Source organism: Notothenia rossii (assembly GCF_949606895.1).
Source record: "Notothenia rossii genome assembly, chromosome: 6".
Classification (NCBI taxonomy): Eukaryota; Metazoa; Chordata; class Actinopteri; order Perciformes; family Nototheniidae; genus Notothenia; species Notothenia rossii.
In genome coordinates this window covers 6,962,997-6,983,982 of record NC_136909.1, presented here as the reverse complement: position 1 = coordinate 6,983,982, position 20,986 = coordinate 6,962,997, and the positions used below count along the sequence as shown (strand labels likewise).

General features: G+C 43.8%; 1 protein-coding gene across 11 annotated transcripts in view; it reads right to left on the bottom strand.

Moving 5' to 3' along the window:
* Positions 1 to 1,568: 1,568 nt before the first annotated feature.
* fbrsl1 (fibrosin-like 1) overlaps positions 1,569 to 20,986 on the bottom strand; it is a 349,667-nt gene continuing 330,249 nt past the window's right edge. For 5 of the 11 annotated variants that reach the window (XM_079690031.1, XM_079690034.1, XM_079690037.1 and 2 more), the window contains 12 exons: positions 19,693 to 19,946; positions 17,682 to 17,932; positions 14,292 to 14,342; positions 14,002 to 14,097; positions 10,297 to 10,368; positions 10,053 to 10,082; positions 9,667 to 9,738; positions 8,257 to 8,389; positions 7,457 to 7,540; positions 6,206 to 6,289; positions 5,125 to 5,395; positions 1,569 to 4,000 (listed from right to left, as the gene is read on the bottom strand). In XM_079690031.1, the coding sequence (XP_079546157.1) occupies positions 2,707 to 4,000; positions 5,125 to 5,395; positions 6,206 to 6,289; positions 7,457 to 7,540; positions 8,257 to 8,389; positions 9,667 to 9,738; positions 10,053 to 10,082; positions 10,297 to 10,368; positions 14,002 to 14,097; positions 14,292 to 14,342; positions 17,682 to 17,932; positions 19,693 to 19,946 (2,692 nt within the window). In that variant the 3' untranslated portion in view covers positions 1,569 to 2,706. Of the gene's footprint in view, positions 4,001 to 5,124; positions 5,396 to 6,205; positions 6,290 to 7,456; positions 7,541 to 8,256; positions 8,390 to 9,666; positions 9,739 to 10,052; positions 10,083 to 10,296; positions 10,369 to 14,001; positions 14,098 to 14,291; positions 14,343 to 17,681; positions 17,933 to 18,076; positions 18,238 to 19,692; positions 19,947 to 20,986 lie in introns of all 11 variants that reach the window. The other 6 variants (XM_079690032.1, XM_079690035.1, XM_079690036.1 and 3 more) reach the window with 6 other exon arrangements.

Below are 20,986 nucleotides of genomic sequence, written 5' to 3'. Positions count from 1 at the left end.
AGAGGATTAGTGGAACAATCAAACAATGTCTTACCTCAGATACCACCATATCCTATTAATTGGGATTACAGTGGAGAAATGCATTAAAAAACACAATCTTGTATCACAGTAAAGCTGCTGCATGAAGCCCTGTCATTGTAACAACGTGCCTTCAAATAGGAAATGTGTTTCAAAATTGTGGAAGTAAATATAGAAAATCATGAAACAATCGCAGCAACAAACAGAGAAAAGAAAAAAGCCTTGACATGTGAAGAATAGCGTTGGACAAGAGCTGACAATTGCAGAAGCCATAATAATCCACCTTGGGTTGGATATGCTAGGCGAAGTGTCAATTGATTCCCTATCTGATGATGGACTGTGTGCTGAAATAAATTGACCTTGCCAGACGATGAGTGAAATTGATGGAGCTTTTCATCTCCGGAGGGCCGTTCCACACTCAGCCGTAAAATGGATAGAGCACAGGACAGAGTGATTGAGTCGGGGGAAAACGTAAGGTGTGTTTTTCTTCTTCCAAAGCTTGCTTGGTAAATAATAGTTACAGGAAAAATCACTATGCCGTAACGAATACAGGGGTTAAGTACCTGCTGTTGACTAGATGATTAGAACTAAAAGCACACAGGGCCAAAGTGAAGCTGGCCACTGACAGATGCTACCCGGCGGAGGAATATGCGGCTCTATTACCAGTTGCTCTAAATTGAAAGTGATAGTGATTTAAGTCTTCCCAATACGCCAGGCCCATTCTGGAAAACAGCCTTTTCAAGGAGCCCTTTTAAGAAAAAAACCCTGCCAGAGTGTGTGAGACACAGGAGCGCCATTGATTTTCAATAACATCCCCTAATGACCTGGCCACGGTTTGATCCACACTGTCATTACGGGCTGATACCATGGGACAGGATCGGTTGGTCTTACGGCACACAGCAGCCAGATGAGTAGTGAGGGCATTAACAGGATGAATTGGCCGTCTCTGGACAGGCGGAGAGCAAAGCCGAGCTCTTGTCAATAACAGGACGGGGCGCCTCAGGGATCCCTGCACGGCCCACTCCAGAGTGCCATCCGGCCTCATTAGAAAAGCAGATGAGTGGTGAGCATGAGGCCGATCCTCCTCCATCCGATAGCCTGCCTCCCAGGCATTGCTCCTCTTAATGAGTCCAGACCGCGGGTCAATATGCGGCTGGGCTGCCAGTCAATACCGGTTACCTGCAACACAAACACTCAAAACCTGCTTTCATACAAAATCAATCTCCTATTAGTCCCTCCACGTATTGCCTTGGCCCAATCTCATCGATCCCCCTCTGAAGAGCTGTGCAGCCCATGTATGACAGATTATGGTCAAATGATCTTATGGCTCAGGCTACTCTGCCGGCCAAGCCTGTTGCCTTTATGCTTTCAAAATAATGGCTTGATATCAGATGAGCAAATACTCTAAATGCTGAAAACTGAAGCACAAGCGTTATTGGCAAACCTATCAACCTCACATCAACATTCCCCTCAGTCGGTTTGGCTCAAAGACAAAATCCAGTACTCGTAGTTGGCACTGACAATGGATAAGGAACCAAGAAACAAATGTATGACATTAGGTCCAAACTTTATTCCGTACATTTTAAACCAAGAATGTTCATTTTCATTTTTTTGCACGCCTAAAACTCTACTTGTTTTGTATACAAGAGTCTAAGAAAAACAACTGCACAACACCACAAGGTTGACAGAGAAAGTCCGTTTTGCCGCCCACTCGAAAAAGTGTCCTTCTTTTCTGTCCGGGGCTGGTCCAGTTTTTGACTTGGAAGTCTTTTCATAATTCCATCATTTTCTATAAACATGTGTTAATCCAAGTGTCTCTCGTATCGTCCGCTCCGTCCGGGTTCATAAGGGTGCTGTGTGCTGCTTTGCATAGATTGCAGATGATCCTTCTAGGCCCCCTTACAACACCCCTCCAGTCAAACACCCATTGGCCAGGCTTGTCTGTTTCCATGATATCCAACAGGGACGTGATCCCCCATGTTTCATTTCATTTCATTTTTCTAGAAATGGTTAAAAAGACTAATAAATGTACACGGTCATTTTGCAGCGAAGAAATATCAACAGGTTATTTACATCAGTTTTCTTTACAGAGACTGAACAAAGACCTCATAATATATATTTATCTGCATATCTCAAAGGCAAAACAATTGAACAAAACAAAAATCCGTAATGTAACTTTGTACATTTTCATCATCATTGAGGATATCCTGGTACCATGAGGTTAAATAACTGAAAGTTGAAATGAAATCCAGTCTTTACAGTGGGTCATAATGGATATGTCTCACAATCAACTGGGATAAATATTGTAAAAGGCGTAATGCACAAAATACATACAATTCATAGAAATGATATCTATACATGGAACACGGATAGGAAATGTACAAACTCATTTCAGGACCTCTCTTTTCGCACAAAGCTGAAAAAAGGTATTTGATTAATATATTAATAATTATCAAATATTTAAGCCGGATATAAACATACACATATTTATGTTCTCTTTACCGACATTGTTCGACCTCCAGTCCGTTAAAAATAAAGTCATGGCATGTGCTTAATCAGCCTTACACACCTTTACTTTGTACAATCATACTCTTTCCCTTAGGGAGGTTTGCTCTCTCCTGGTGAAGAGCAGTGCATTTTGTTCACTATCGGAGTTCAGATTAGGGGGCTCAAAGACTTTCTAAGAAGCTACCGAGCCTCTACCTCTTTGGGGTTGCGAGACGGGGAGTAGTCCCGGGGGTCCTGGGTGGAGGTGAGGGGGGTAGTCCTCCTGGGTGAGACTGGCCTGGCACTACCAGCTGGCACAAGGGGTGGAGGTGCGCTTAAAGCGGCTGTCGGGGGTGTCCTGTTCATGGGGCCGTTGTGTCCCGTGGAGGGGCTGAGTCTAGGGTAGGGCATGCCGCCTAGGTGGGGCATAAAAGGGGCCATGTGGGGTAGATGGCCCTCCATGGGGGACTGGTGCAGCTGATGGAGGCGCGCTCTGTCCAGCTCCTCCCTCAGATGGATGCGCTCTCGCTCCTCCACCTGCTGCCTCATCCTCTCGTGCTCTCGCCGTACCTCCAACAGGTGCTCGTGGTGGGAGTAGTCGTGCGCCTCCCTCTCGCGGTACGCTCGCTCCTGCTCGTACATGCTGGGGAAGCGGTGTCCCTGCTCCGCCCTGAGCTGGAAGTCCATGCGCCGCTGCAGGTCCAGGCTGCGGTACGCCTCCCGGAGCGGGTCCCATGGGAAGGACTGGTGCGGGAGGCGTTCCCTTCCCGCCATAGGGCTCACACCCATAAAGGGAGCCATACGAGCCCGATCCAGCACATTAAGGCTGCCCATCTGAGGCATGCCCCCCATGGAGAGAGGCAGCGAGTGAGCCATGGGGACGCCGTGCATGCCTTGAACTGGAATGTCACTGCCTCGATGTAAGGGGAGAGGGGCCTGGTGGGATAACGGCGGGTGGTGGTGGTGAGGGTTCATAGACTGGCCCATTTGAGGAGGAAGAGTTTGGGGTTGAGGTGGGGGCTCAGAGCTCACCACCACCACCTCCTGCTCCTCCTTCCTCTCCTCCTTAATCTTCATGTCATTTTTCACCTTGTGGAGGAGCTCTATCGGGGGCTCCTTCCTGTCGCTGTCCTTGAGCGTAGGCGGGGGCCCACCTGCCATCTTCATGCCCTGCTCGTTGATCACCGCCTTAGAGTAAGGGGACGGAGATCGTTGAGCGGGTTTGATGGAGTCCTCTGAAGATCTCCTCTCCAGCATTTCCTTGCCCGGCGAGCGGCTCTCCTTCACCTTCACGTCGCCCTGCGAGGAAGACTCTCTGTGGCGCTCCAGAAGCTCCTTCTCCGCCTCACGGACCCGGTCCACGCTGCCGCTGTGATGTCGACCCGAGTCACAGGAGTTCTGGCTGTTGGAGCGGATCAGGTTGCTGATCTGGTAGCTGACCGGCGCCGAGGCCGGAGACGAACGGTTGGAGTGGCGATTACGGTCCACAGAATCCCTGCAAGGACATCATGTATTAAGGCAAGTTTATTTATACAGCAACTTTCAACACAAGGCAATTCAAAGGGCTTTACAAACATGAAAGACATTAAGAGCATAAAGTAACTTATTATAAAATGGCATTTAAAAACACTCATTTAAAGGCAAAGATAATGAAACACGAATAACACAGGTACATGAATGAAAGTTACAGTGCAGTGTGAGGTATGAATATATCAATTAAAAGCAGTGGCAAAAAGAAAAGTCTTCAGCCTGGATTTAAAAGTAGTCAGATACTTTTCCAAAAATGATTTATCCGTTATTATAAAATGGACAAGTCAAATCAAGCAATCTGATTGGTTCTTAGCCGTGATATACTGAGCGTATACCACGGGTAGAATTGTAAGTTACTTTTCACAACAAGTCAGTATCCCTCCGCGTCTGAGAAAAACAGTATACCATTGGGCTGAAAAGCAAACTGCCTGCTTCGCGTCGGGCCGAACCACGCCCCTTAGCTGTGATATAATGAGCATATACCACGGCCTGTCGTGAGCTATTGCTTAATTATTATTATCCTTAAAAACATTTAGGTGACGTTGCTCTTGTCTACTGTCTTAACTTTAACTTAATGTTTGGTAGATTTTCACAAATTCCCATCAAATGTATTTTTGACAATTTCTCTCAGAGCTGCCTGTTACCCGTTTTTGTTTTGGATACATCAATTTCATTTATTGAATTTTCCAGGGATAAGACAAAAAAACGTTAGGATTGGCTCATCTTCAGGTTCACATTTGTATTTTGTCCCTACAGTGACATGTTTACTTCCTTTATGGTTCAAAAAGTGCGTTGTTTCCCTGATACTACCTGTGCAGAACACTCATTTATAAAACAGCTTGTTTAGATGCTATTGCAAGCTGAAAATGTCCTCGTGATATTAGTTATGTTTCTGGAAATATTCACACTTTTTGTCCCTTAAATTTGTGTGTGATTGATTTCCCTTCTTCACTTAATGCTTCAAAACAAAAGTGACATCTAGTGTAGCGTCAAATGGCAGGAAAACTGTCAAGTAATGGCATTTTGTCAGATATGATCTGAAATAATAATCTAAAAGCATAAGTACATTTACGTCGGCCTCAAACTCACCTGTCTTTCTCCTTCTCGTCTTTCCCGACAGACGAGTCTCTCTTCTCACGTTCCCTCTCCCTTTCTCTCTCTCTCTCCCGTTCCCTCTCCCTCTCTCTCTCGTGGCTGTTGGCCGAGCTGCTTCTCTCTGCGTCGGCACTTTTGGGCCACTGTGGCGGGGTGGGGAAAGATGGCGGTGTGCGTCGAAGTCTGTTCCAGGTGTCGTGGTGGGGGCTGCCGAACGTGGGCATTCCTCCTGGCCCCTCTTTGGTGCCAAACATGTTGTTGGACCCTGGAGAGATAAAGGGGGTGGGGGGGAGGGGGGGGGGTGAGACAGGCGTGGGACCCACTGTAAGTTAATTGGGCACAAAACCTTCTTGAGGACACATAAGATGAGAAAGACTCAACAACAAAAGCAGCTTTTGTCTTTGTCTCTGGAGGTTCTCTCACTGAATCTGTTTGAAAGAGTTAGAGGTTAATGGCTCCCCCCACCAGAGAAAAAAAAAACTACTCATTCGGACTTAAGGGCTTCCCCCCCCCCCCCCCCTCGCCTCCCTTTCTTTCATTTTTTTTGCACTGGATGAACAGGGGAGACTCACTTGCCCATTGGAGTTGAGAGGCTGTGAGAAGCCAAGGGAGACCTTAGCATTCCACAGCATGTCTATTCCAATCACATCCATTTTCACAACAGGCTTTGGCACACAAATAGGAGGGATGAAGAGAAAGAGAGAAAGCCATAGAGAGAATGATGCAGGGGGTGGGGGGGGGGGGGATAAAGCCCTCCATGGTGGTGCAGAAGGGGCTTGTCAAATAATTAATGGATGAATTGCCACCAAACAGCGGCCCTGAGAGAGCCTGTTGGCAGCAGCGCCGCCAGATTAAAGCCAGACTGTTGGGGACGTGGTTGGTGGATGAAGTGGAGGAGGTTTTTTGGGCCTCCCTGAGCTAGGGACTGTTTTGACACAGAAACTAGAGCTAAGTGTTTTTATTTCCTCCTCTCCTGGCTCTCACTGTGGTCTAACGCTAGCCCTGCGCTGCTCTGTTACCGGCCACAGGGGCCAGATTGAAAGGGGTTGGAGGCGGAGAGGGGGCCAGCGCTTACCAGGCGAGGGGTTGCCTAATCCTCCGAAGGCACTGGTTGAAAGGTTGCCGAGGCCGCCATAGGAACTGGAGCGACTGAAAGGATCTGTAAAATGCCAAACAGGGATTAGCAAAAATGGGGGGGGGGCTGGCTGGCGGTGCTCGATCCGATACCAGCCCATTCCACTCGGCTTTTCTCTTACAAGCGAGCTGTGATTTCTTTTAGCGCTGCCACCCTAGCTCTCTGACTGATAATCCTGCAGTGGCCAGGTCGCTGGAAGCTGGATTCACTAACTGGAGAGGAGACCCTGAGGAACACTGCCTGATGGGGGACATTTCTACTTAAGAGTTGTTGCTCTGTGCTGAAAATAGACAATAGTGAGTAGGACAAGGGGAATTAGACGCTGTTAGAATTAGACTAGACGGACCACAATGGTTTAATTGGGGAAAAAAAAGTGTTGGTTGGCTCCAATGTCACAGACTACAGCCTGTAACATTTAGAAGAATACCACAAACATTTTACCCTGAGAAGTTCATCAACTGATAATTTGCAGCCCCATTTTAATACGGTGAAAAATCCATCAGGAAAATGCATGATTTACCAACAGATTAGGGTTTAAGGATTTTCAGCTCGGGGGTTTGTTAATGTATTAGAAAAGACAACAATTAAGAAGTCTCCGCTGCCTCACACATGAATTCCCCACGCAGGAACATTTTGTTCGCTAAGTCTTCCTCCTCAGTGCACCATGTATTCATAAGCACAAAATGGATTGACTCGAGGGCTTATTCCATGAAATCAACTTGCCTCTCTGAAGGCGTCAAATGGAAAGGAGGAAAATAAATGAAGGCATACAAATAAATATGAAATGGACAAATGAGTCCAATATTATCTACCGTCAAATTACTTTGCAAGCATAGAGTATAGAAAACAACATATACTGCTGCACGGCATATGGCTTTTGCAAAGAAATAGGTAAGTATTTTTAATGACACCAGACAGTTATTTAAGACTGTGCTATGAATCATACACGAATGTATGCCATTGCCGTGATCTTAAAGAAATGCTAAATCGGCCAAATGGATTCCATATAACCCTTAAATGATTTCAAAAAAATGATCAAATCTAGAAATACCTATGTTTCAAATTACACCTTGGTGTCTTGTGATGTGTTTTAATCAATGTTGTAAAAGAGAGAAAGTGAACGGGTGACAAAGAGACAAAGAGAAGGAGGAGATACATGTATGCAAAATAAATAAATGTGGGGTTACTTACACTTACCTGCCAAATGGCTAGGAGGCAGGAAGCCGCTGGGGTGGGGGACATGGCCGTAAGGAGAGGGGGCGGGGTGGCCTGGGCCTATCAGAAAAGAGAGGGTATAACAGTGTTATTATTATTATTATTATACTTTCTCTAAGTGGACATGCAGAGAGAACATGTAAGTATTTTTCTACAGAAACTACTCTAAAAATGTAAATGTGAGTTTATATTAACAGATATTTTCTGCATCCAAATCTTGTTGGATATACATTTAAGCTAGAGGATGCTGCCACTGAGCAAATGAGCTGTTGATATTTAGCTCTCACGTGAGTCTATAGCTGCTTATTGGGGTCATTTCCTGACTGTGCAACAAGCTGGCTCCTTTCACGAAACACTGTTACCATGGCACATATTCCATGAATTGTTAATGAAAGAACCAATTACAGCACTGCCTCTGACACACCGCTGCATAATTACCAGTCAAAGGCTGTTTCGCCTCTCTGTTGCCCTCCAACGCAGGGCAAATCAGTCAATTACCTCACTGAGAGTCATCCATATTCATAGACATATCTGTCTCCCTTTACTGGCAAAACATTTGCTACAAAAGCACTATAATTAAGTGAACATTACATGAGAGGAGGGAGAAAAAACAAAAACCCGATGCCAGTTCATTACAGTGGTGACGGAGTAATTGCAGCTAAAAACATTAATTTACATAAAGACAAAAAATGGCACTGGGAGGGTTTCGGAAAGGGATGATTTGAGTGTTTTGAATAATTTGTGTTGTCACCATGCATTGGAAAGTCCTTACTGACCTGAGGAAGAGAAGAGGGGTCGTGCCAGGTCGTGAGGGTATGGAAACCCTGGGAAGACTCCAGGAGCTGGGGGGCGACTGAACAGGTCCAACTTCCCATTCATGTCTAGTTTGTGAGGATCCAGCTGCATTTGCTGTAGTCAAGAGAGAAGCAGAGTGAGACAAAGAAAGGACATTAGGTGTCTAGACAGTACCAAACGTTTCCAGAGGCAGGATTTATCCTCAGCTACATTTAGTGAGAGATCAGAGGAAGACAGATACATCAACAATGGCTCCATGTCTAAAATTGTAGCTAACAGTGTTATACAAATATCTGTATGGATTCGAAAAACTATATCATTGTTTACGGGGGTTCAAAGCCCAATAATGGCCGACACCATTGGCATAAGCAGAGGATCTCCATGGCGAGGCCACACCATCCTCCACACAAATATTTTTGTCTGTGTCCCAATCATCAATACAATTACATAAGGTGCAGGATTGAGTCCTAAAACACGGAAATGAGTTAGCATTTATGACTTCCTGTTCCCTCGTCTCAAAGTCAATGTGTTCTTGTGAAATTCCTGAAATAATATCCGTGGCAAACACTACCTTAAGAGCGTTTCATGTTTGCTTCTACAACATAACATATGTCGGTAAATACCCCACTGGTGGATTTAAAACAGTGGTTGTTAATGTGTCTAAATGAGAGTCCTAAACGTCATCAAGCCGAAAGTTAGCTTCCTTTAGCTTAGCTTTGGTGATAAGTAGACATGCGACTAGGATGTTGTTCTTTAATAGCTTAACTTTAACTTTTTACTTCTGGCTATTTCATTTGACTGAAGCTTTATACATGTCTTAAAAACAGCGGTTGCCAGCAAGTGGCAAAATGAGACAATTAAAACTCATCATGCGGAGAGTTAGCCGCCTTTAGCTTAGCGGTGTTAGCGGTGTTGATTTGAAGTGTGAGTTCCTTTATAGCCTTAATTTAGCTTTTTACTTATAGACATTGCAATTATGCTTATATGCTATTAAGTGGTGTTAAGGTGCAAGTATCATAAACGTGTGTTTGCCACAGATCTTATTTACTGCAATATTGTGAATTTTTATGTAAAAATCTCATTGTTGTTTGTACAAGGGAGCTCTTGCGATGCTAACTTCCGTGTCGGCCTCCACAAATAAGTAATCACTGCACCACATATACTGATTATGTGCTATAAATGTCGTGGTTTTTGATCGGCCTATTTCTATTTAAATGCATTGAGTCATGCAGAAAGCCTTTGTTATCATTATTAACCTTAACAGCATTTTTGTATCGGTAACAATCCAACTATGACATGACAAGCCTCACTTATTCCTTTACCCAATACACTGTTTCTGGTTTTACATGACAGCAGGATTCCTGAAAGACATCGTTATCCGTGTCACGCACCTTCATTTTCTGCTGGTGGTGGTAGATCTGCCATGCGATCTGGACATGCACTGCGCACCACTTGCCAGGTTTCTAAAAATTTAGAGAGAAACTGAGGTTAGCCTGCTGGCTTTGATATAAGGAGCTAAAAATGGATTCTGGCATTGAGATTTTCTGGCCAAACTACAAAGTGGGAACTCGTCAGAATTTTTCAACCAGGCAACGGATTAAGAAAAATCTAACCCTGACTTCAGCCCAATGAGACCTCAAAGCTACCCTTAAATTCAGCCAAAACCATGAACTTCCTTGATCAGGAGTGTTTGAAGAATTTGCAGTTTTAGACTTTGTGGCCTGGCCAGAGAGATGAAACATTTTTTTTACAGAAGATGGACAAGACAACCACTTACCCTGACGGATGTCCTGTATGGATCTGATATCTGTATGGACGAATGGACAATCAATAACGTAAACAACACATATATAAAAAGCGGATATGCAGTTCTGCAGGCTTAACGAATCAACAGTGTTTCGATTCTTCATTTAATACTGAGTGTCTCTTTGCAAATCCATGCATCCACATCTCTTTGAGACACATACAGGGGGGACAACAGGAAAAGACTCAGACTGTTTCAGGATGCTATCGATGCTTACCCGTGGATCCTTCTGCAGGAGTGTGTGAGGTACTGCTCCAGGACGTCCCCCAACGTCAATGGGATTAGATGACTGATGGAAAGAGAGGCAAAAGGAAACAGAAACATGGTTAGATGTTCGGTAAAAAACGCAACATTTACAGATTTAAAGAAAAACAGGATATGTATTCCAAGGTGTTCATAATCTATTTTTAAGACTTTTTTGGGGGGTTTGAGAATGACGCTTTGAATATCTGTCGTCACAGTTCCTCTTTTTGTATTAAATCGATTTTATGAAATGAATGTAACCTTGACGATTACAGTGGAAATGAATTTGTTCAACCGCTGAAGTCCACACATCTGACAATATTCAGCAGATAAAGACTAATTGTGAACTTAGAAAAGGATTACCTCTGTTTTTTATGAATACATTTTGATTTATTGGAAATGTTTGAATCCCATGAGAGGGAAACAGTTTTACGCATGTATTTATCTACTCGTGTTATGCTAATTGTATTATTGTAGCCTCTCTGTTATCTGTTACTCTGCCAGATACAAAAAAAATGAATACATTAATATATGTATCGTAGTCAACAAATGTTTTGGTTTATTGACAGCTAATGTACTCGCTGTTTATAGCTTGTATCTTCACGGTTGATTGCCCTTATTGTGCGGATAAAAACGTCAGCTTAATGAAATATAATAAACTGTAATGAATAGACGTGCTTGAAGGATCATTTAGAGAACGAATGTCAGCGTTATGAAACTAAGCTTTGAACTATATTCTGCACGGATACACAGTACAAACAAATCAAGATTGATACGCGTTGCATGGAAACACCAGAAACTGAAAACACTGTAAGACACTTTAGCTATAGTGGTGCTAGCATCCCTGTTACCCTATACCTTCCTACAGCACAGCTCACTAATCCTCAGCGACTGCTTCTGCCTGGCTGATGTCAGTAGATCAAACTGAGAAGATGCTGCAGGCGCTGAGCCGCGTCAGAGAAACACATCTCCCCCCCATCTCTAAGTCTTTGGAGTGCCTAGATCAGCCTTATTAATCCATCCCGACACGTCACGGAGAAGAAGATCCGGCAGGGTGACCCCCCCCCCCCCCCCCCCCACACACACACTAACAAACACACATCCCAAGCGCCCCCTCCCTAGCTACTCTCCAGGAATACTTAGCAGGGGCTTTGGACACATAAGACTGTTCCAAGAACCATCTGGAGGGGCCTTCCACAAAAGGGCCCCCTCCACGACAGAGCCCCCTGGGAACCGGGCCAGCGGATTTAGGCCAGCTTTGATTGGTGGCTTACACCGGGTCACAGCCGCTGGGCATCTGCCAGACAGACTCCTCACACCCCTCCTCACCCCTTCCCCTCCCCTCACATCCTACACTGCCTCTGCATATTCTCCCCTTCACTCTCCTAAACATCACTTTCTCATCTGTGGCCTGGCCTGTCTTAGATCAGTTCAGGTCCAGTCAGGTCTGACAGAGTATTATAGATAGATTTGTGGATTTAAATGGGATGGGGTGAGATTTATTACAATCTTGTTCAGATCTTTGGTGTATGAAGCTTTGCTGCTTCTGTCAACCAAAGACAGAAAACAGAAGGTCTTTTTTTTTTTATTGGAGAGAAACTCACTTCTAGCCTTCACAGACCATTTACATGGTATGCACACAAGCCTTTATAACACATGACAGGAAAGGGAAAACCCAAAAGCTAAATAGAGCCTTTTATTTTAAACGTATTACTTCATTGTCTTATCTGCGCTTTTAGATGAAAATAGGGCTGGGCGATATATCGAGTTTACACGATACATCGTGGATTGCACTCCATGCGATGTCGTAAATGACCACATCGTGAACATCGAGTATTATGTTGTCAAATCAATTTCCCGCCGCGGCCAAAATGAGCTTTCCTTTCTCCCTCATAGACACAGTCACACACGCAGGCACACACGCAGGCCCCGTCTAACTTGCACACAAACATTACACACATGCACAGTGACAGAGAGCAGGGCTCGACATTATAAATGGCCCGCTGGCTCGGAAGCACTATTTAGACACCCCGGGCCAGCATAACGTACTTTCCACTTGCCCGCTCGGGCCACTAAAAATATTGCTTAAAAAAAATAAAATTGTCCAGTGGTATAGGTACTTTGACAAGCAATTTTGTTAAATTGTTTCGTTTATTAACGCTACAACATAGCGTTTCGTGAGGCGGTTGTCGTTGTTGGGTGAAAGGCAAACGGGAGCCTGCTCGCGCTGGCTCCGCAGCAGCTGTTTGCTGCAGAGCCAGCGCGAGCAGGCTCCCGTTTGCCCGTGAGCGCCGGGCAAAAAACTATCTTCAAATAAAATAAAGTCACCGGAGGAGTTAAAGGAGAGTGACAGGGAGCATGAGAAGAAGAGGGAGAGAAAGTTTCAGCCAGCTTGATCGATGGAGTTGGCTTCTAGTGGTGCAGCGACGCGTCCTAAAACCCTTTTATAATCTATCGATTAGATTTATGATTCGAAAATTATAAAAGTAGGGTAGACATGTGGAGATTATCCGGCTGAAAAAAACGTGCATTTATCAAACAGGTTTGTTTTCCACAGACTTTATTTCCAGCTATTTTCCAAAACCCTGTGGAGAAGTCCCGTTGCTTTTTTGTCGAGGGAACCAGCAGCTTACTTCCTGGTTTTAGGACGCGTCACTGCACCTCTCAATATGATGCCAATATAAACAAGGTCTTCTGTCGGCTCTGTACATCAATGCCGACCTATGCTGACAAGTAAGTTAAGAGTAGAAAATATAAAAGGTATTGGCTATAGGGAAATGTCCCAGCAGTTTAGGAGAATGAAGGTTATAATCTAATCTAATACATAGCCATTACATGTCTAATTCCTGATAATGACAGGAAGACAGAAAGCGCATTACACTAATAATAATAATAATACTACTCATAATAATAGCAGGCATTTTTGAACAATGACCACAATATCATTATTTTCATAAACCAAATATGAACAATTGAGGAAAATGAGGAAGAACTGATGATTCAAATGTTGTAGTACAAGTAGTAATGTAGTTAGTGCATAAATTACTATTGCAACAAATGTGTTAATTTTCTTCATTATTATTAGTCGATTTTTTTTAATGCAGACATATGTTGCAGGGACTACTAGAATCATCATACTGGCGTGACTGTAAACATCAGGGGGTTAAATAATTTTTTTCTTTTTTTTTTTAGAGGACATTTCAGAATATCGCGATATATATCTTAAATCGCGATATAGTCAGTAAATATCGCGATATCATTTAGAGACCATATCGCCCAGCCCTAGATGAAAACATAACTATTTCTCATAAATACATTATTTGTCACGTTTCACAGGAGGTTCATAAGTAATGTTTTCTGTTCTATACCAGACCCCTTTTTTAAATGTATCGTCCCAGACATGAAATTGGTACGTCATTCTTATGGCCATTTTGTTCCTTCACGCATAACATTTGAATTTGAACTTAAAACTACTACTACTATATATAGCCTCTGGTTGCTAAATGAGTTGCTCTAGTGAAAGTAAGTGCGTACAGCCACTGTTTACATGCAGTAGGATATTTAAAATGTGTTTCTATGCTGATAAAAGGGTGACTTTACTCGAGTGCAAGCCATTTTATGAAGCATTGAGTGGGTGTTTCAGCGGTGTACAGGCTGAGGGTGGGGGTGTGGGGCTGACCTTGGGTTGGAAGGCTCCTTGCAGCGAGCTGAAGGGTCCTGAGTGTGGGAGCATCGGGGGCATGCCTGGCATGGTGGGGGGGTAGGAGGGGAAGAACTGGGGAGGAAAGAGGAGGACGCGAGATATAAAAAAAAAAGAAGACACAAAACAAAATCAAGCAGAGATACGTGAAGGACTCGTATGCACACACATCGCCAGAAACGCTCTCGGGCAACATTCAAATATGTCAGATATTTGATTTGCCAAATGCAAATAACACATTTGAATAAGAATGACAAAAAGAAACTCACGTTTGAATGTCTGATGAATGGATTGTCCAGTTTGGGGGTGTATTTGTCGAACTGGTAGAAAAAAAGGAGAGGAAAGAATTAGGAAATAAAATCCTTCGTGTACGAGCCTTAAATAATAAGCTTTCATTACTTTCAATTTACAAAAACAAAACACATGATCAACATCTGTAGCTGGTTTGGATCCAGAATAATAAACCCTGGAGAAAAGCAGCTGGCTTGCACCGGTCATGGGTTTACTTCAACTGCATGGTCAGATAGGCAGTTCAATTACTAACAATACGAGCGCTTAAGCAAACGGCCCAGATGAAGACAGCCTGCATGATTTTCCAATTGAGCGTACAGAGGTTAGGCGTGGAGGCCCGGCTTGTGGAATCAGACCATTTTAAAACCAGTTGTTTCTATTCACTGGAATTTGTCGAAATGTGAATCTAATTGCTTTTGACTGCCAGGGCCTTTCTTTTTCATTTTCTTGGCCCCGATGGTATGGATGTGAGGGGAGTAGGTGGAGACATACAGCTTGTTTTAGGTGTTAGAAATCCAGATTCAAACTTCAAATTAAGGCCAAATATCTGTCCATAAAGTCACGGAAAGCAAAACTGTTTTGCGTCTGTCTTCTATAATTCAAGCTGAACCATGTAGATGACATTTGCACACGGTTCGAAGCTAATTCGGGACAGATCAGCATGAAACCGAGGAAGGCTTGGACATGGTGAAATTGATGTGTGGAAACCTTAGAGCAAATGCCTACCAGAATAATCTAGAATTAGCCGTAGTATGAAAGTACGTTCTGATCATGCCCTGAACACATGGGAATCTAGTCAGTAAGCTGAGAAGGGTTGGAGGGAGGGAGAGCCTCATGTATGAATGGTTACTTTGTATGTCTGTTCTCAGGCCAATACTGGCGCTTTATTTTGAAACAGGCTAATTACAAGTGACACTAACTTATTCCTATTCCGCAAATACACAAACCATTTGCAGGTACTTTTTGCGAGTGTTTTCTCAAAGCTCTCTTGGCAGGAGCAGATGTTTTGGGTTTACATAAAGCAGGGAAATGTGTGGGTATGAATCAGTGTTTCTGTGTGTGCTTGTGCAGCGACACGGGTGGTTAAGGGGAGGGGGGGGGGGGGGGTTTGGGTCAGGGGCCCTCCGGTTAAAGCAGGGCCATTCACATCTGCACACAAAATGGCTGCAGCGCGAGCCACGGCGGCCCTGTTTGTGGGCGATAATGGGTCCAAATCAAAGACAGACAGCCTGCGGAGAGGAAACGCCGAGCCAGCTTCCGAGCTCATTAAAAGCTCCTCTGAAGGCGCGGCGGGTTTTAATGCCTGACACTCAGAGAAGCATTTTGGTCGCTTTACAGCCTTGTAAAAAGAAAGGAAAAGTAAAAACTCAAAATCTGCGTTCTTGTTATTTACGGTTCCTGTCACAGCTTTTATGGTAAACAGCTTTGGCAAATTAAAGTTTTAATAGTTCATCTTGTAAAAATTAAGTATATTCTTTGTCCAAAGGGGGGGGGGGGGTAGAAGTCGCAAAGTAAGCCGAGGGAAGGAACGACACTCATTTGGCAAGCCAGCTGCTGGAGGGTGTTAAACAATACACATAAATAGAGGCTTCATAATTTCATTAATTGCAGCCAGTCGTTATGGATTGTCGAAATGACATGGGGTGTCTTGAGAAAGGGATCAAATAAAAAAAGAGAGAGAAAGAGACAACTGGACTTTGCTATTTCATTCAAATACAGTAAAACAACCACAACATAATCATCATGACTGCCGCCTCTCTAAACACCGAGAGAGAAGAAGAGGGGAGGAAGGAAAGGGAAAACAGTTGCGTTATTACATACGTTCAATTAAAAGGAAAAAAAGACATTAACAGCATTCTTAAATCCCATCGTAACAAAACAACCAGAGACGGAGGGTGTGTGTGTGAGGGGGGGGGGGGGGGGGGTGTACATCATGAGCAACATAATGCCCAGCATTAGTGAGATGAGGGAAATCGCCTCCTTCATCTTCAAAGAGAGGGCTGTATATAATTCCTTCCATGTCAGGAATGAGCAGCGGACCAGATAACGTAGCATGTGTGCAGCTAAAGACCGGTCGCTATACTTATCTGAGACTGTGCCATAAATGCAAGAGCTTTGATTTCTAATGAACAGGATGGGGGTAATCTTGCTGAAGGTAGGGGTGGGGGGGGGGGTTTAATGGGACCACATACTCTCAATCAGAGGTCATGACATGATGGATTAGATCCATTAGACTAATGCTGAAAAGTTACCAATGGAGGCCCCGTCTGAATCGGCTGTCAGAGATAGCTGTGCATTTCAAATGATGGATGGATAGTCATAACCTTTTTTTCCCTTCTGCCCTGTACTAATCTGCTAGTGTTTGACCCCCCCTCCCTCCCAGACGTCAAAGCAAGGAAGCAATTACAAACATTATCAAAACATTTTTGCAGTGATGTCACCCCCCCCCTTCATCCACAATGAGGTCATTTGACCCAATGCATCTGCAAGTGTGGTTGCCATTACACACACACACACACACACACACACACACACACACACACACACACACACACACACACACACACACACACACACACACACACACACACACACACACACACACACACACACACACACACACACACACACACACACACACACACACACACACACACACACACACACACACACACACGACAGGGCCTTTGTTGCTCCTTGTGAACGGGGAAATGAAAACATTGAAAAGCATTAAAACATGTCCATGTGCAAACAATTGAAAAAGCTGCCTTCAGGCAATTCCCCTTTTTTTGATCCTCCGCAAATACTGAACAAAAAGCCAATGTCAAAAGTTTAAATGGGGGTGAATACTTTAAATAAAATGTGGTTTGACATGTCTGAAAATGGTCTCTTTGAACAGTAATGCAAACTGTGAATGTACAGTTAGTATGAATGTGTTTTAAATACGGACCAGGAAGCTTCAAACCAAGTATGCATGTGTTTGGCTGGGCTGTGTGTGTGTGTGTGTGTGTGTGTGTGTGAGAGAGAGTGTGTGTGTGTGTGTGTGTGTTTGTATAGGAAGGTGGCAGCCAGTAGGTACAATCCGCCTTCTTTCGTGAAACAGATTTGATGTTGCTAGATTTTCCATCACATTTCAGATTCAAGCAGCAGGACAGAAGGCGGAAATCAACATTCGAACTGAATGAGTTTCATATTTTATTCAGGGCGGGGGTGGGAGGGGTTTCTGCATCTACGGGACGTATCTGTGAATTTTGGGGTAAAGAAAAAAGGGGGTAGTTGATTGCAGAGGGGATTGGAACAGGGGGCGGGTTTGGTTGGTGGTCGGGGTTTTAAGGGAGTTGTTTAATTTAGTTTTTACTTATCCTCACATTTCTGGCTTGCGTACGCACCATGGGGGGTGCGGTGGGCGGGGTGAGGATGGCGGCCGGGGGCAGACTGGCGGGAAAGGGCGTGAAGGTGTGCTGGTGGGTGTGTTGGTGCTGGTGCATGTGCTGGTGTTGGTGAAACTCGGCCCTCAGGAGCGACACGGGGGCCAGCGGAGAGGCGGACGGCCCCCGGCCCCGCTCTGAACTCTGAACCAGGAAGCGGTTGTTCAGCTCCTGCCTCAGGAGGTCACGCTCTGTAAGAAAGGAGAGCGAGGAAAACCAAAAAAAAAAAAAAAGAAATAAAAGGGGGGTGGGGGAAGGGGGGGACACAAGGGAAGAAAAAGAGGCACGGGCGCCGCGTCAGTTTTCACAACAAGGGAAGAAGAGAAAATAGTCACCTGGCATTCTCTGTTTCTCCAGCTCATGCTGTGAGGGTTTTCTACGTGGGGACTCATTGGTGGCGGTAAGAGAGTTGCCTGTGACAATGTGCCAATCAGAATCCCCGAATGAGGCTGGCAATACATGATAGGTTGGTTGAATGATATCAACAGGCTGGTATCTAAAGACAAGAGAGAACCAAGAGTCATCCCAGCAGAAAACACACACACTCTGTCCCTCCACTAGCACACTTGTTACAGCCATCATCGCTGTTTGCAGCATGTTTTGGTCAAATTGTTAAACGTATTATCAAATCGTTATAAATCACATATTGTTGGCAAGCGAGAAACATAATTCTGGTTGTTGGGGTGGCATCAGATTGCAGACTGAGTGCACCGTTTTGCAACCGCTGACTGGTAAAGTGCTGCTTTCAGATGTCTCCAGCTGTGATGATTGTCCAGTTGCTAGCTGACATTTCTCCAGTGTAGCATCCAAGCCGACATACACCGACCTCATCACCTCTCGAAAATTACTAAGCTTCTATGAAGACAGTCCATCTTAGAAATTGAAGTGAGCTCTCCTCCAGAGAGAATAAGGCAGATGTTAAAGCATGTCACTCGTGGGAGAGGCAGCCCAGGATTGCTTTTTAAATTATATCTGATTTATTTCCATTTTGTGCTGCATAAGTGTGGTGCCATTTTTCAAATTACTCATGAGGTTATTTGGGGGATCTGAAGCTGCTAGACTGCTTTCATGACATTTCCAGAGTCACTTTTTAGGAAAAACTTCTTCAACTGGCTTACTTTCTTGCAAGGAGCTTTAGTATTTCATGTTATGTGTATTTCATTTTATTATTCACTCGGCATAGGCTTTGATAAAACTGTGATCTGGAAAGCTTAATGAAAGCTATCGTTTCATCACAAGACAAAGGCCTTGGATACAATATGTAGTGTTTTTACAATGAACTACATCAATGTTTCAGTTCCATGTATAAAAGCAGAGGGGAAATAAACATACATACGAATTGGAAACATGTATTAAAGGATACGTAGGTAAAGAAATGTAATAAATGGGAACTTACCATATCAGCAAATCATATAAGAACACTTACTAGACTAGTTTGAACACCATATAAACCATAGTGTGTCATTAGCTAATTATTACAGGATGAATACTAGATCTCCACCCATTGGCACTTTAGATAATATTAAACACACCCTGGAATATCAAGGGGGCATTTCACTTTGTTACAAACACCTATTTGACATCAGCATTTTGACGATGCAGCTAAATGTGTTATGACAACACTTTAGATTTTTACAAATGTTAATTATTAACAGTTCTGATACACTTCAAATAATACAATACTATTATTGGCAGCACTTGGAAACAAAAAAAGCCAATGTTGGTTATCAAGCTGCTATATACTGTATCCTCCGAGTTGTGCTTATGAATCTTAATGAAAAAGAAAAAACATTTACTTCTCCTAGAGTTCAAAGAAAGGCAAAATAGTCAACAAGATATCGACCAGCTAATCAAAGCGTGGAGTTTGTTTCATTTGTGTTCAACTGGATATCCTATGAGTTTGTGTCTGAACCGGAGCTACTGTATACCCTGTGAGATGCGGGGGCTTTACCTGGGTAGGGGGTGCCGGCGGGGTGGCCGGGCACTAAGCTGTTGGTCGGTAGGGTTGGTGGCGGAAGTGAGGCTGGGGTTGCAAACATGGCCGGATGGCGATGGGCCGGGCTCCGTAGGGAGGAATAGTGCGAGGTAGAGAGGTTCGCTATAGAAAGAGGCAGGGCGGGGGCGGAGGAGGGGAGCCCGCTGACGTGGTGGTGAGGGGGGGGGGGCAGGTGCTGCTGGGGGAGACCCAACGGACTGCTGCTGTGGCTGCAGAGACACAAGGGGGAAGGACACATTTCACTGTTAAATAATGAACATATTGTTTGGTTTTAGGGTGCTTTTCAAGATTCAAGGCTTTTATCGTCATTTGTACACAAGATATTCCCAAAGATATTGAAGTGACTGTTATTTTGTTTGTTTTGTGCTTTTATTTACGCCTTAACGTGTGCATATGTATAAATAAATGTGTCTGTTGATTGTGTATATATAGGAAATACATCTTTTTATATGTATTTGTATTTTTGTATTCGGGATTGTGGGAAGCGGTATTTCGATCTCTCTGTCTGTACACACAAACCGAAAGATTGTCAATAAAGTTGACTTTGACTAAAGTGTAGATGAAAATCTTAGGCCAACAGAGCAAGGGGAAATACACTTCTCAGTTAACATAATGAAAATATTGTTTTGTTGTATTCACACAGTACAGACGAAATACAGCAAGTGTTTATTTGCAATATGTTTTTGTACATTTGTTGGAAATATCTGTTCCCTTGCTTTGTTTCTGCTCAGCTGAGAATACGTGTGACTCTCTGCTCTGACATCATAAGAATTATTTCCCAATAAACCTCCTGACACTGAAATAAAAGCAGGGGAGTGTGACTGTGCCGCCGTGCGTTCAGGAGCGTTGCTGAATGAAAAACAGTAAATCTGACGGCTGGTTATTAGGAGTTTACAAGTGTCAGGGAAATCAATATCCGCATGAAACCAGCAGTCGATATTGTGTAGGACCGTACAGTATCTTGTCGCAACAGACTAAATTATAGTCATTTGGAAATTGCTGCAGTTCATTTTATCCACTAGGCTGGCAGGAAGACAATGATAGGAGAGTGGTGATGTAACACTGTGATGAGGTACAGAAGTAAAAGCGAACACATGTCGCTTGATAGCGAATATCTGCTCCCTTATTGAGTTACTGGTGGTTGGATTAGATCTACTTTATTTATTCTATATTGGGAAATGTAGTTGCGGCAACATGTTTACAAAGCATCGCACGAGTACAAATTATAATAAAAGAAAAATAATACAAT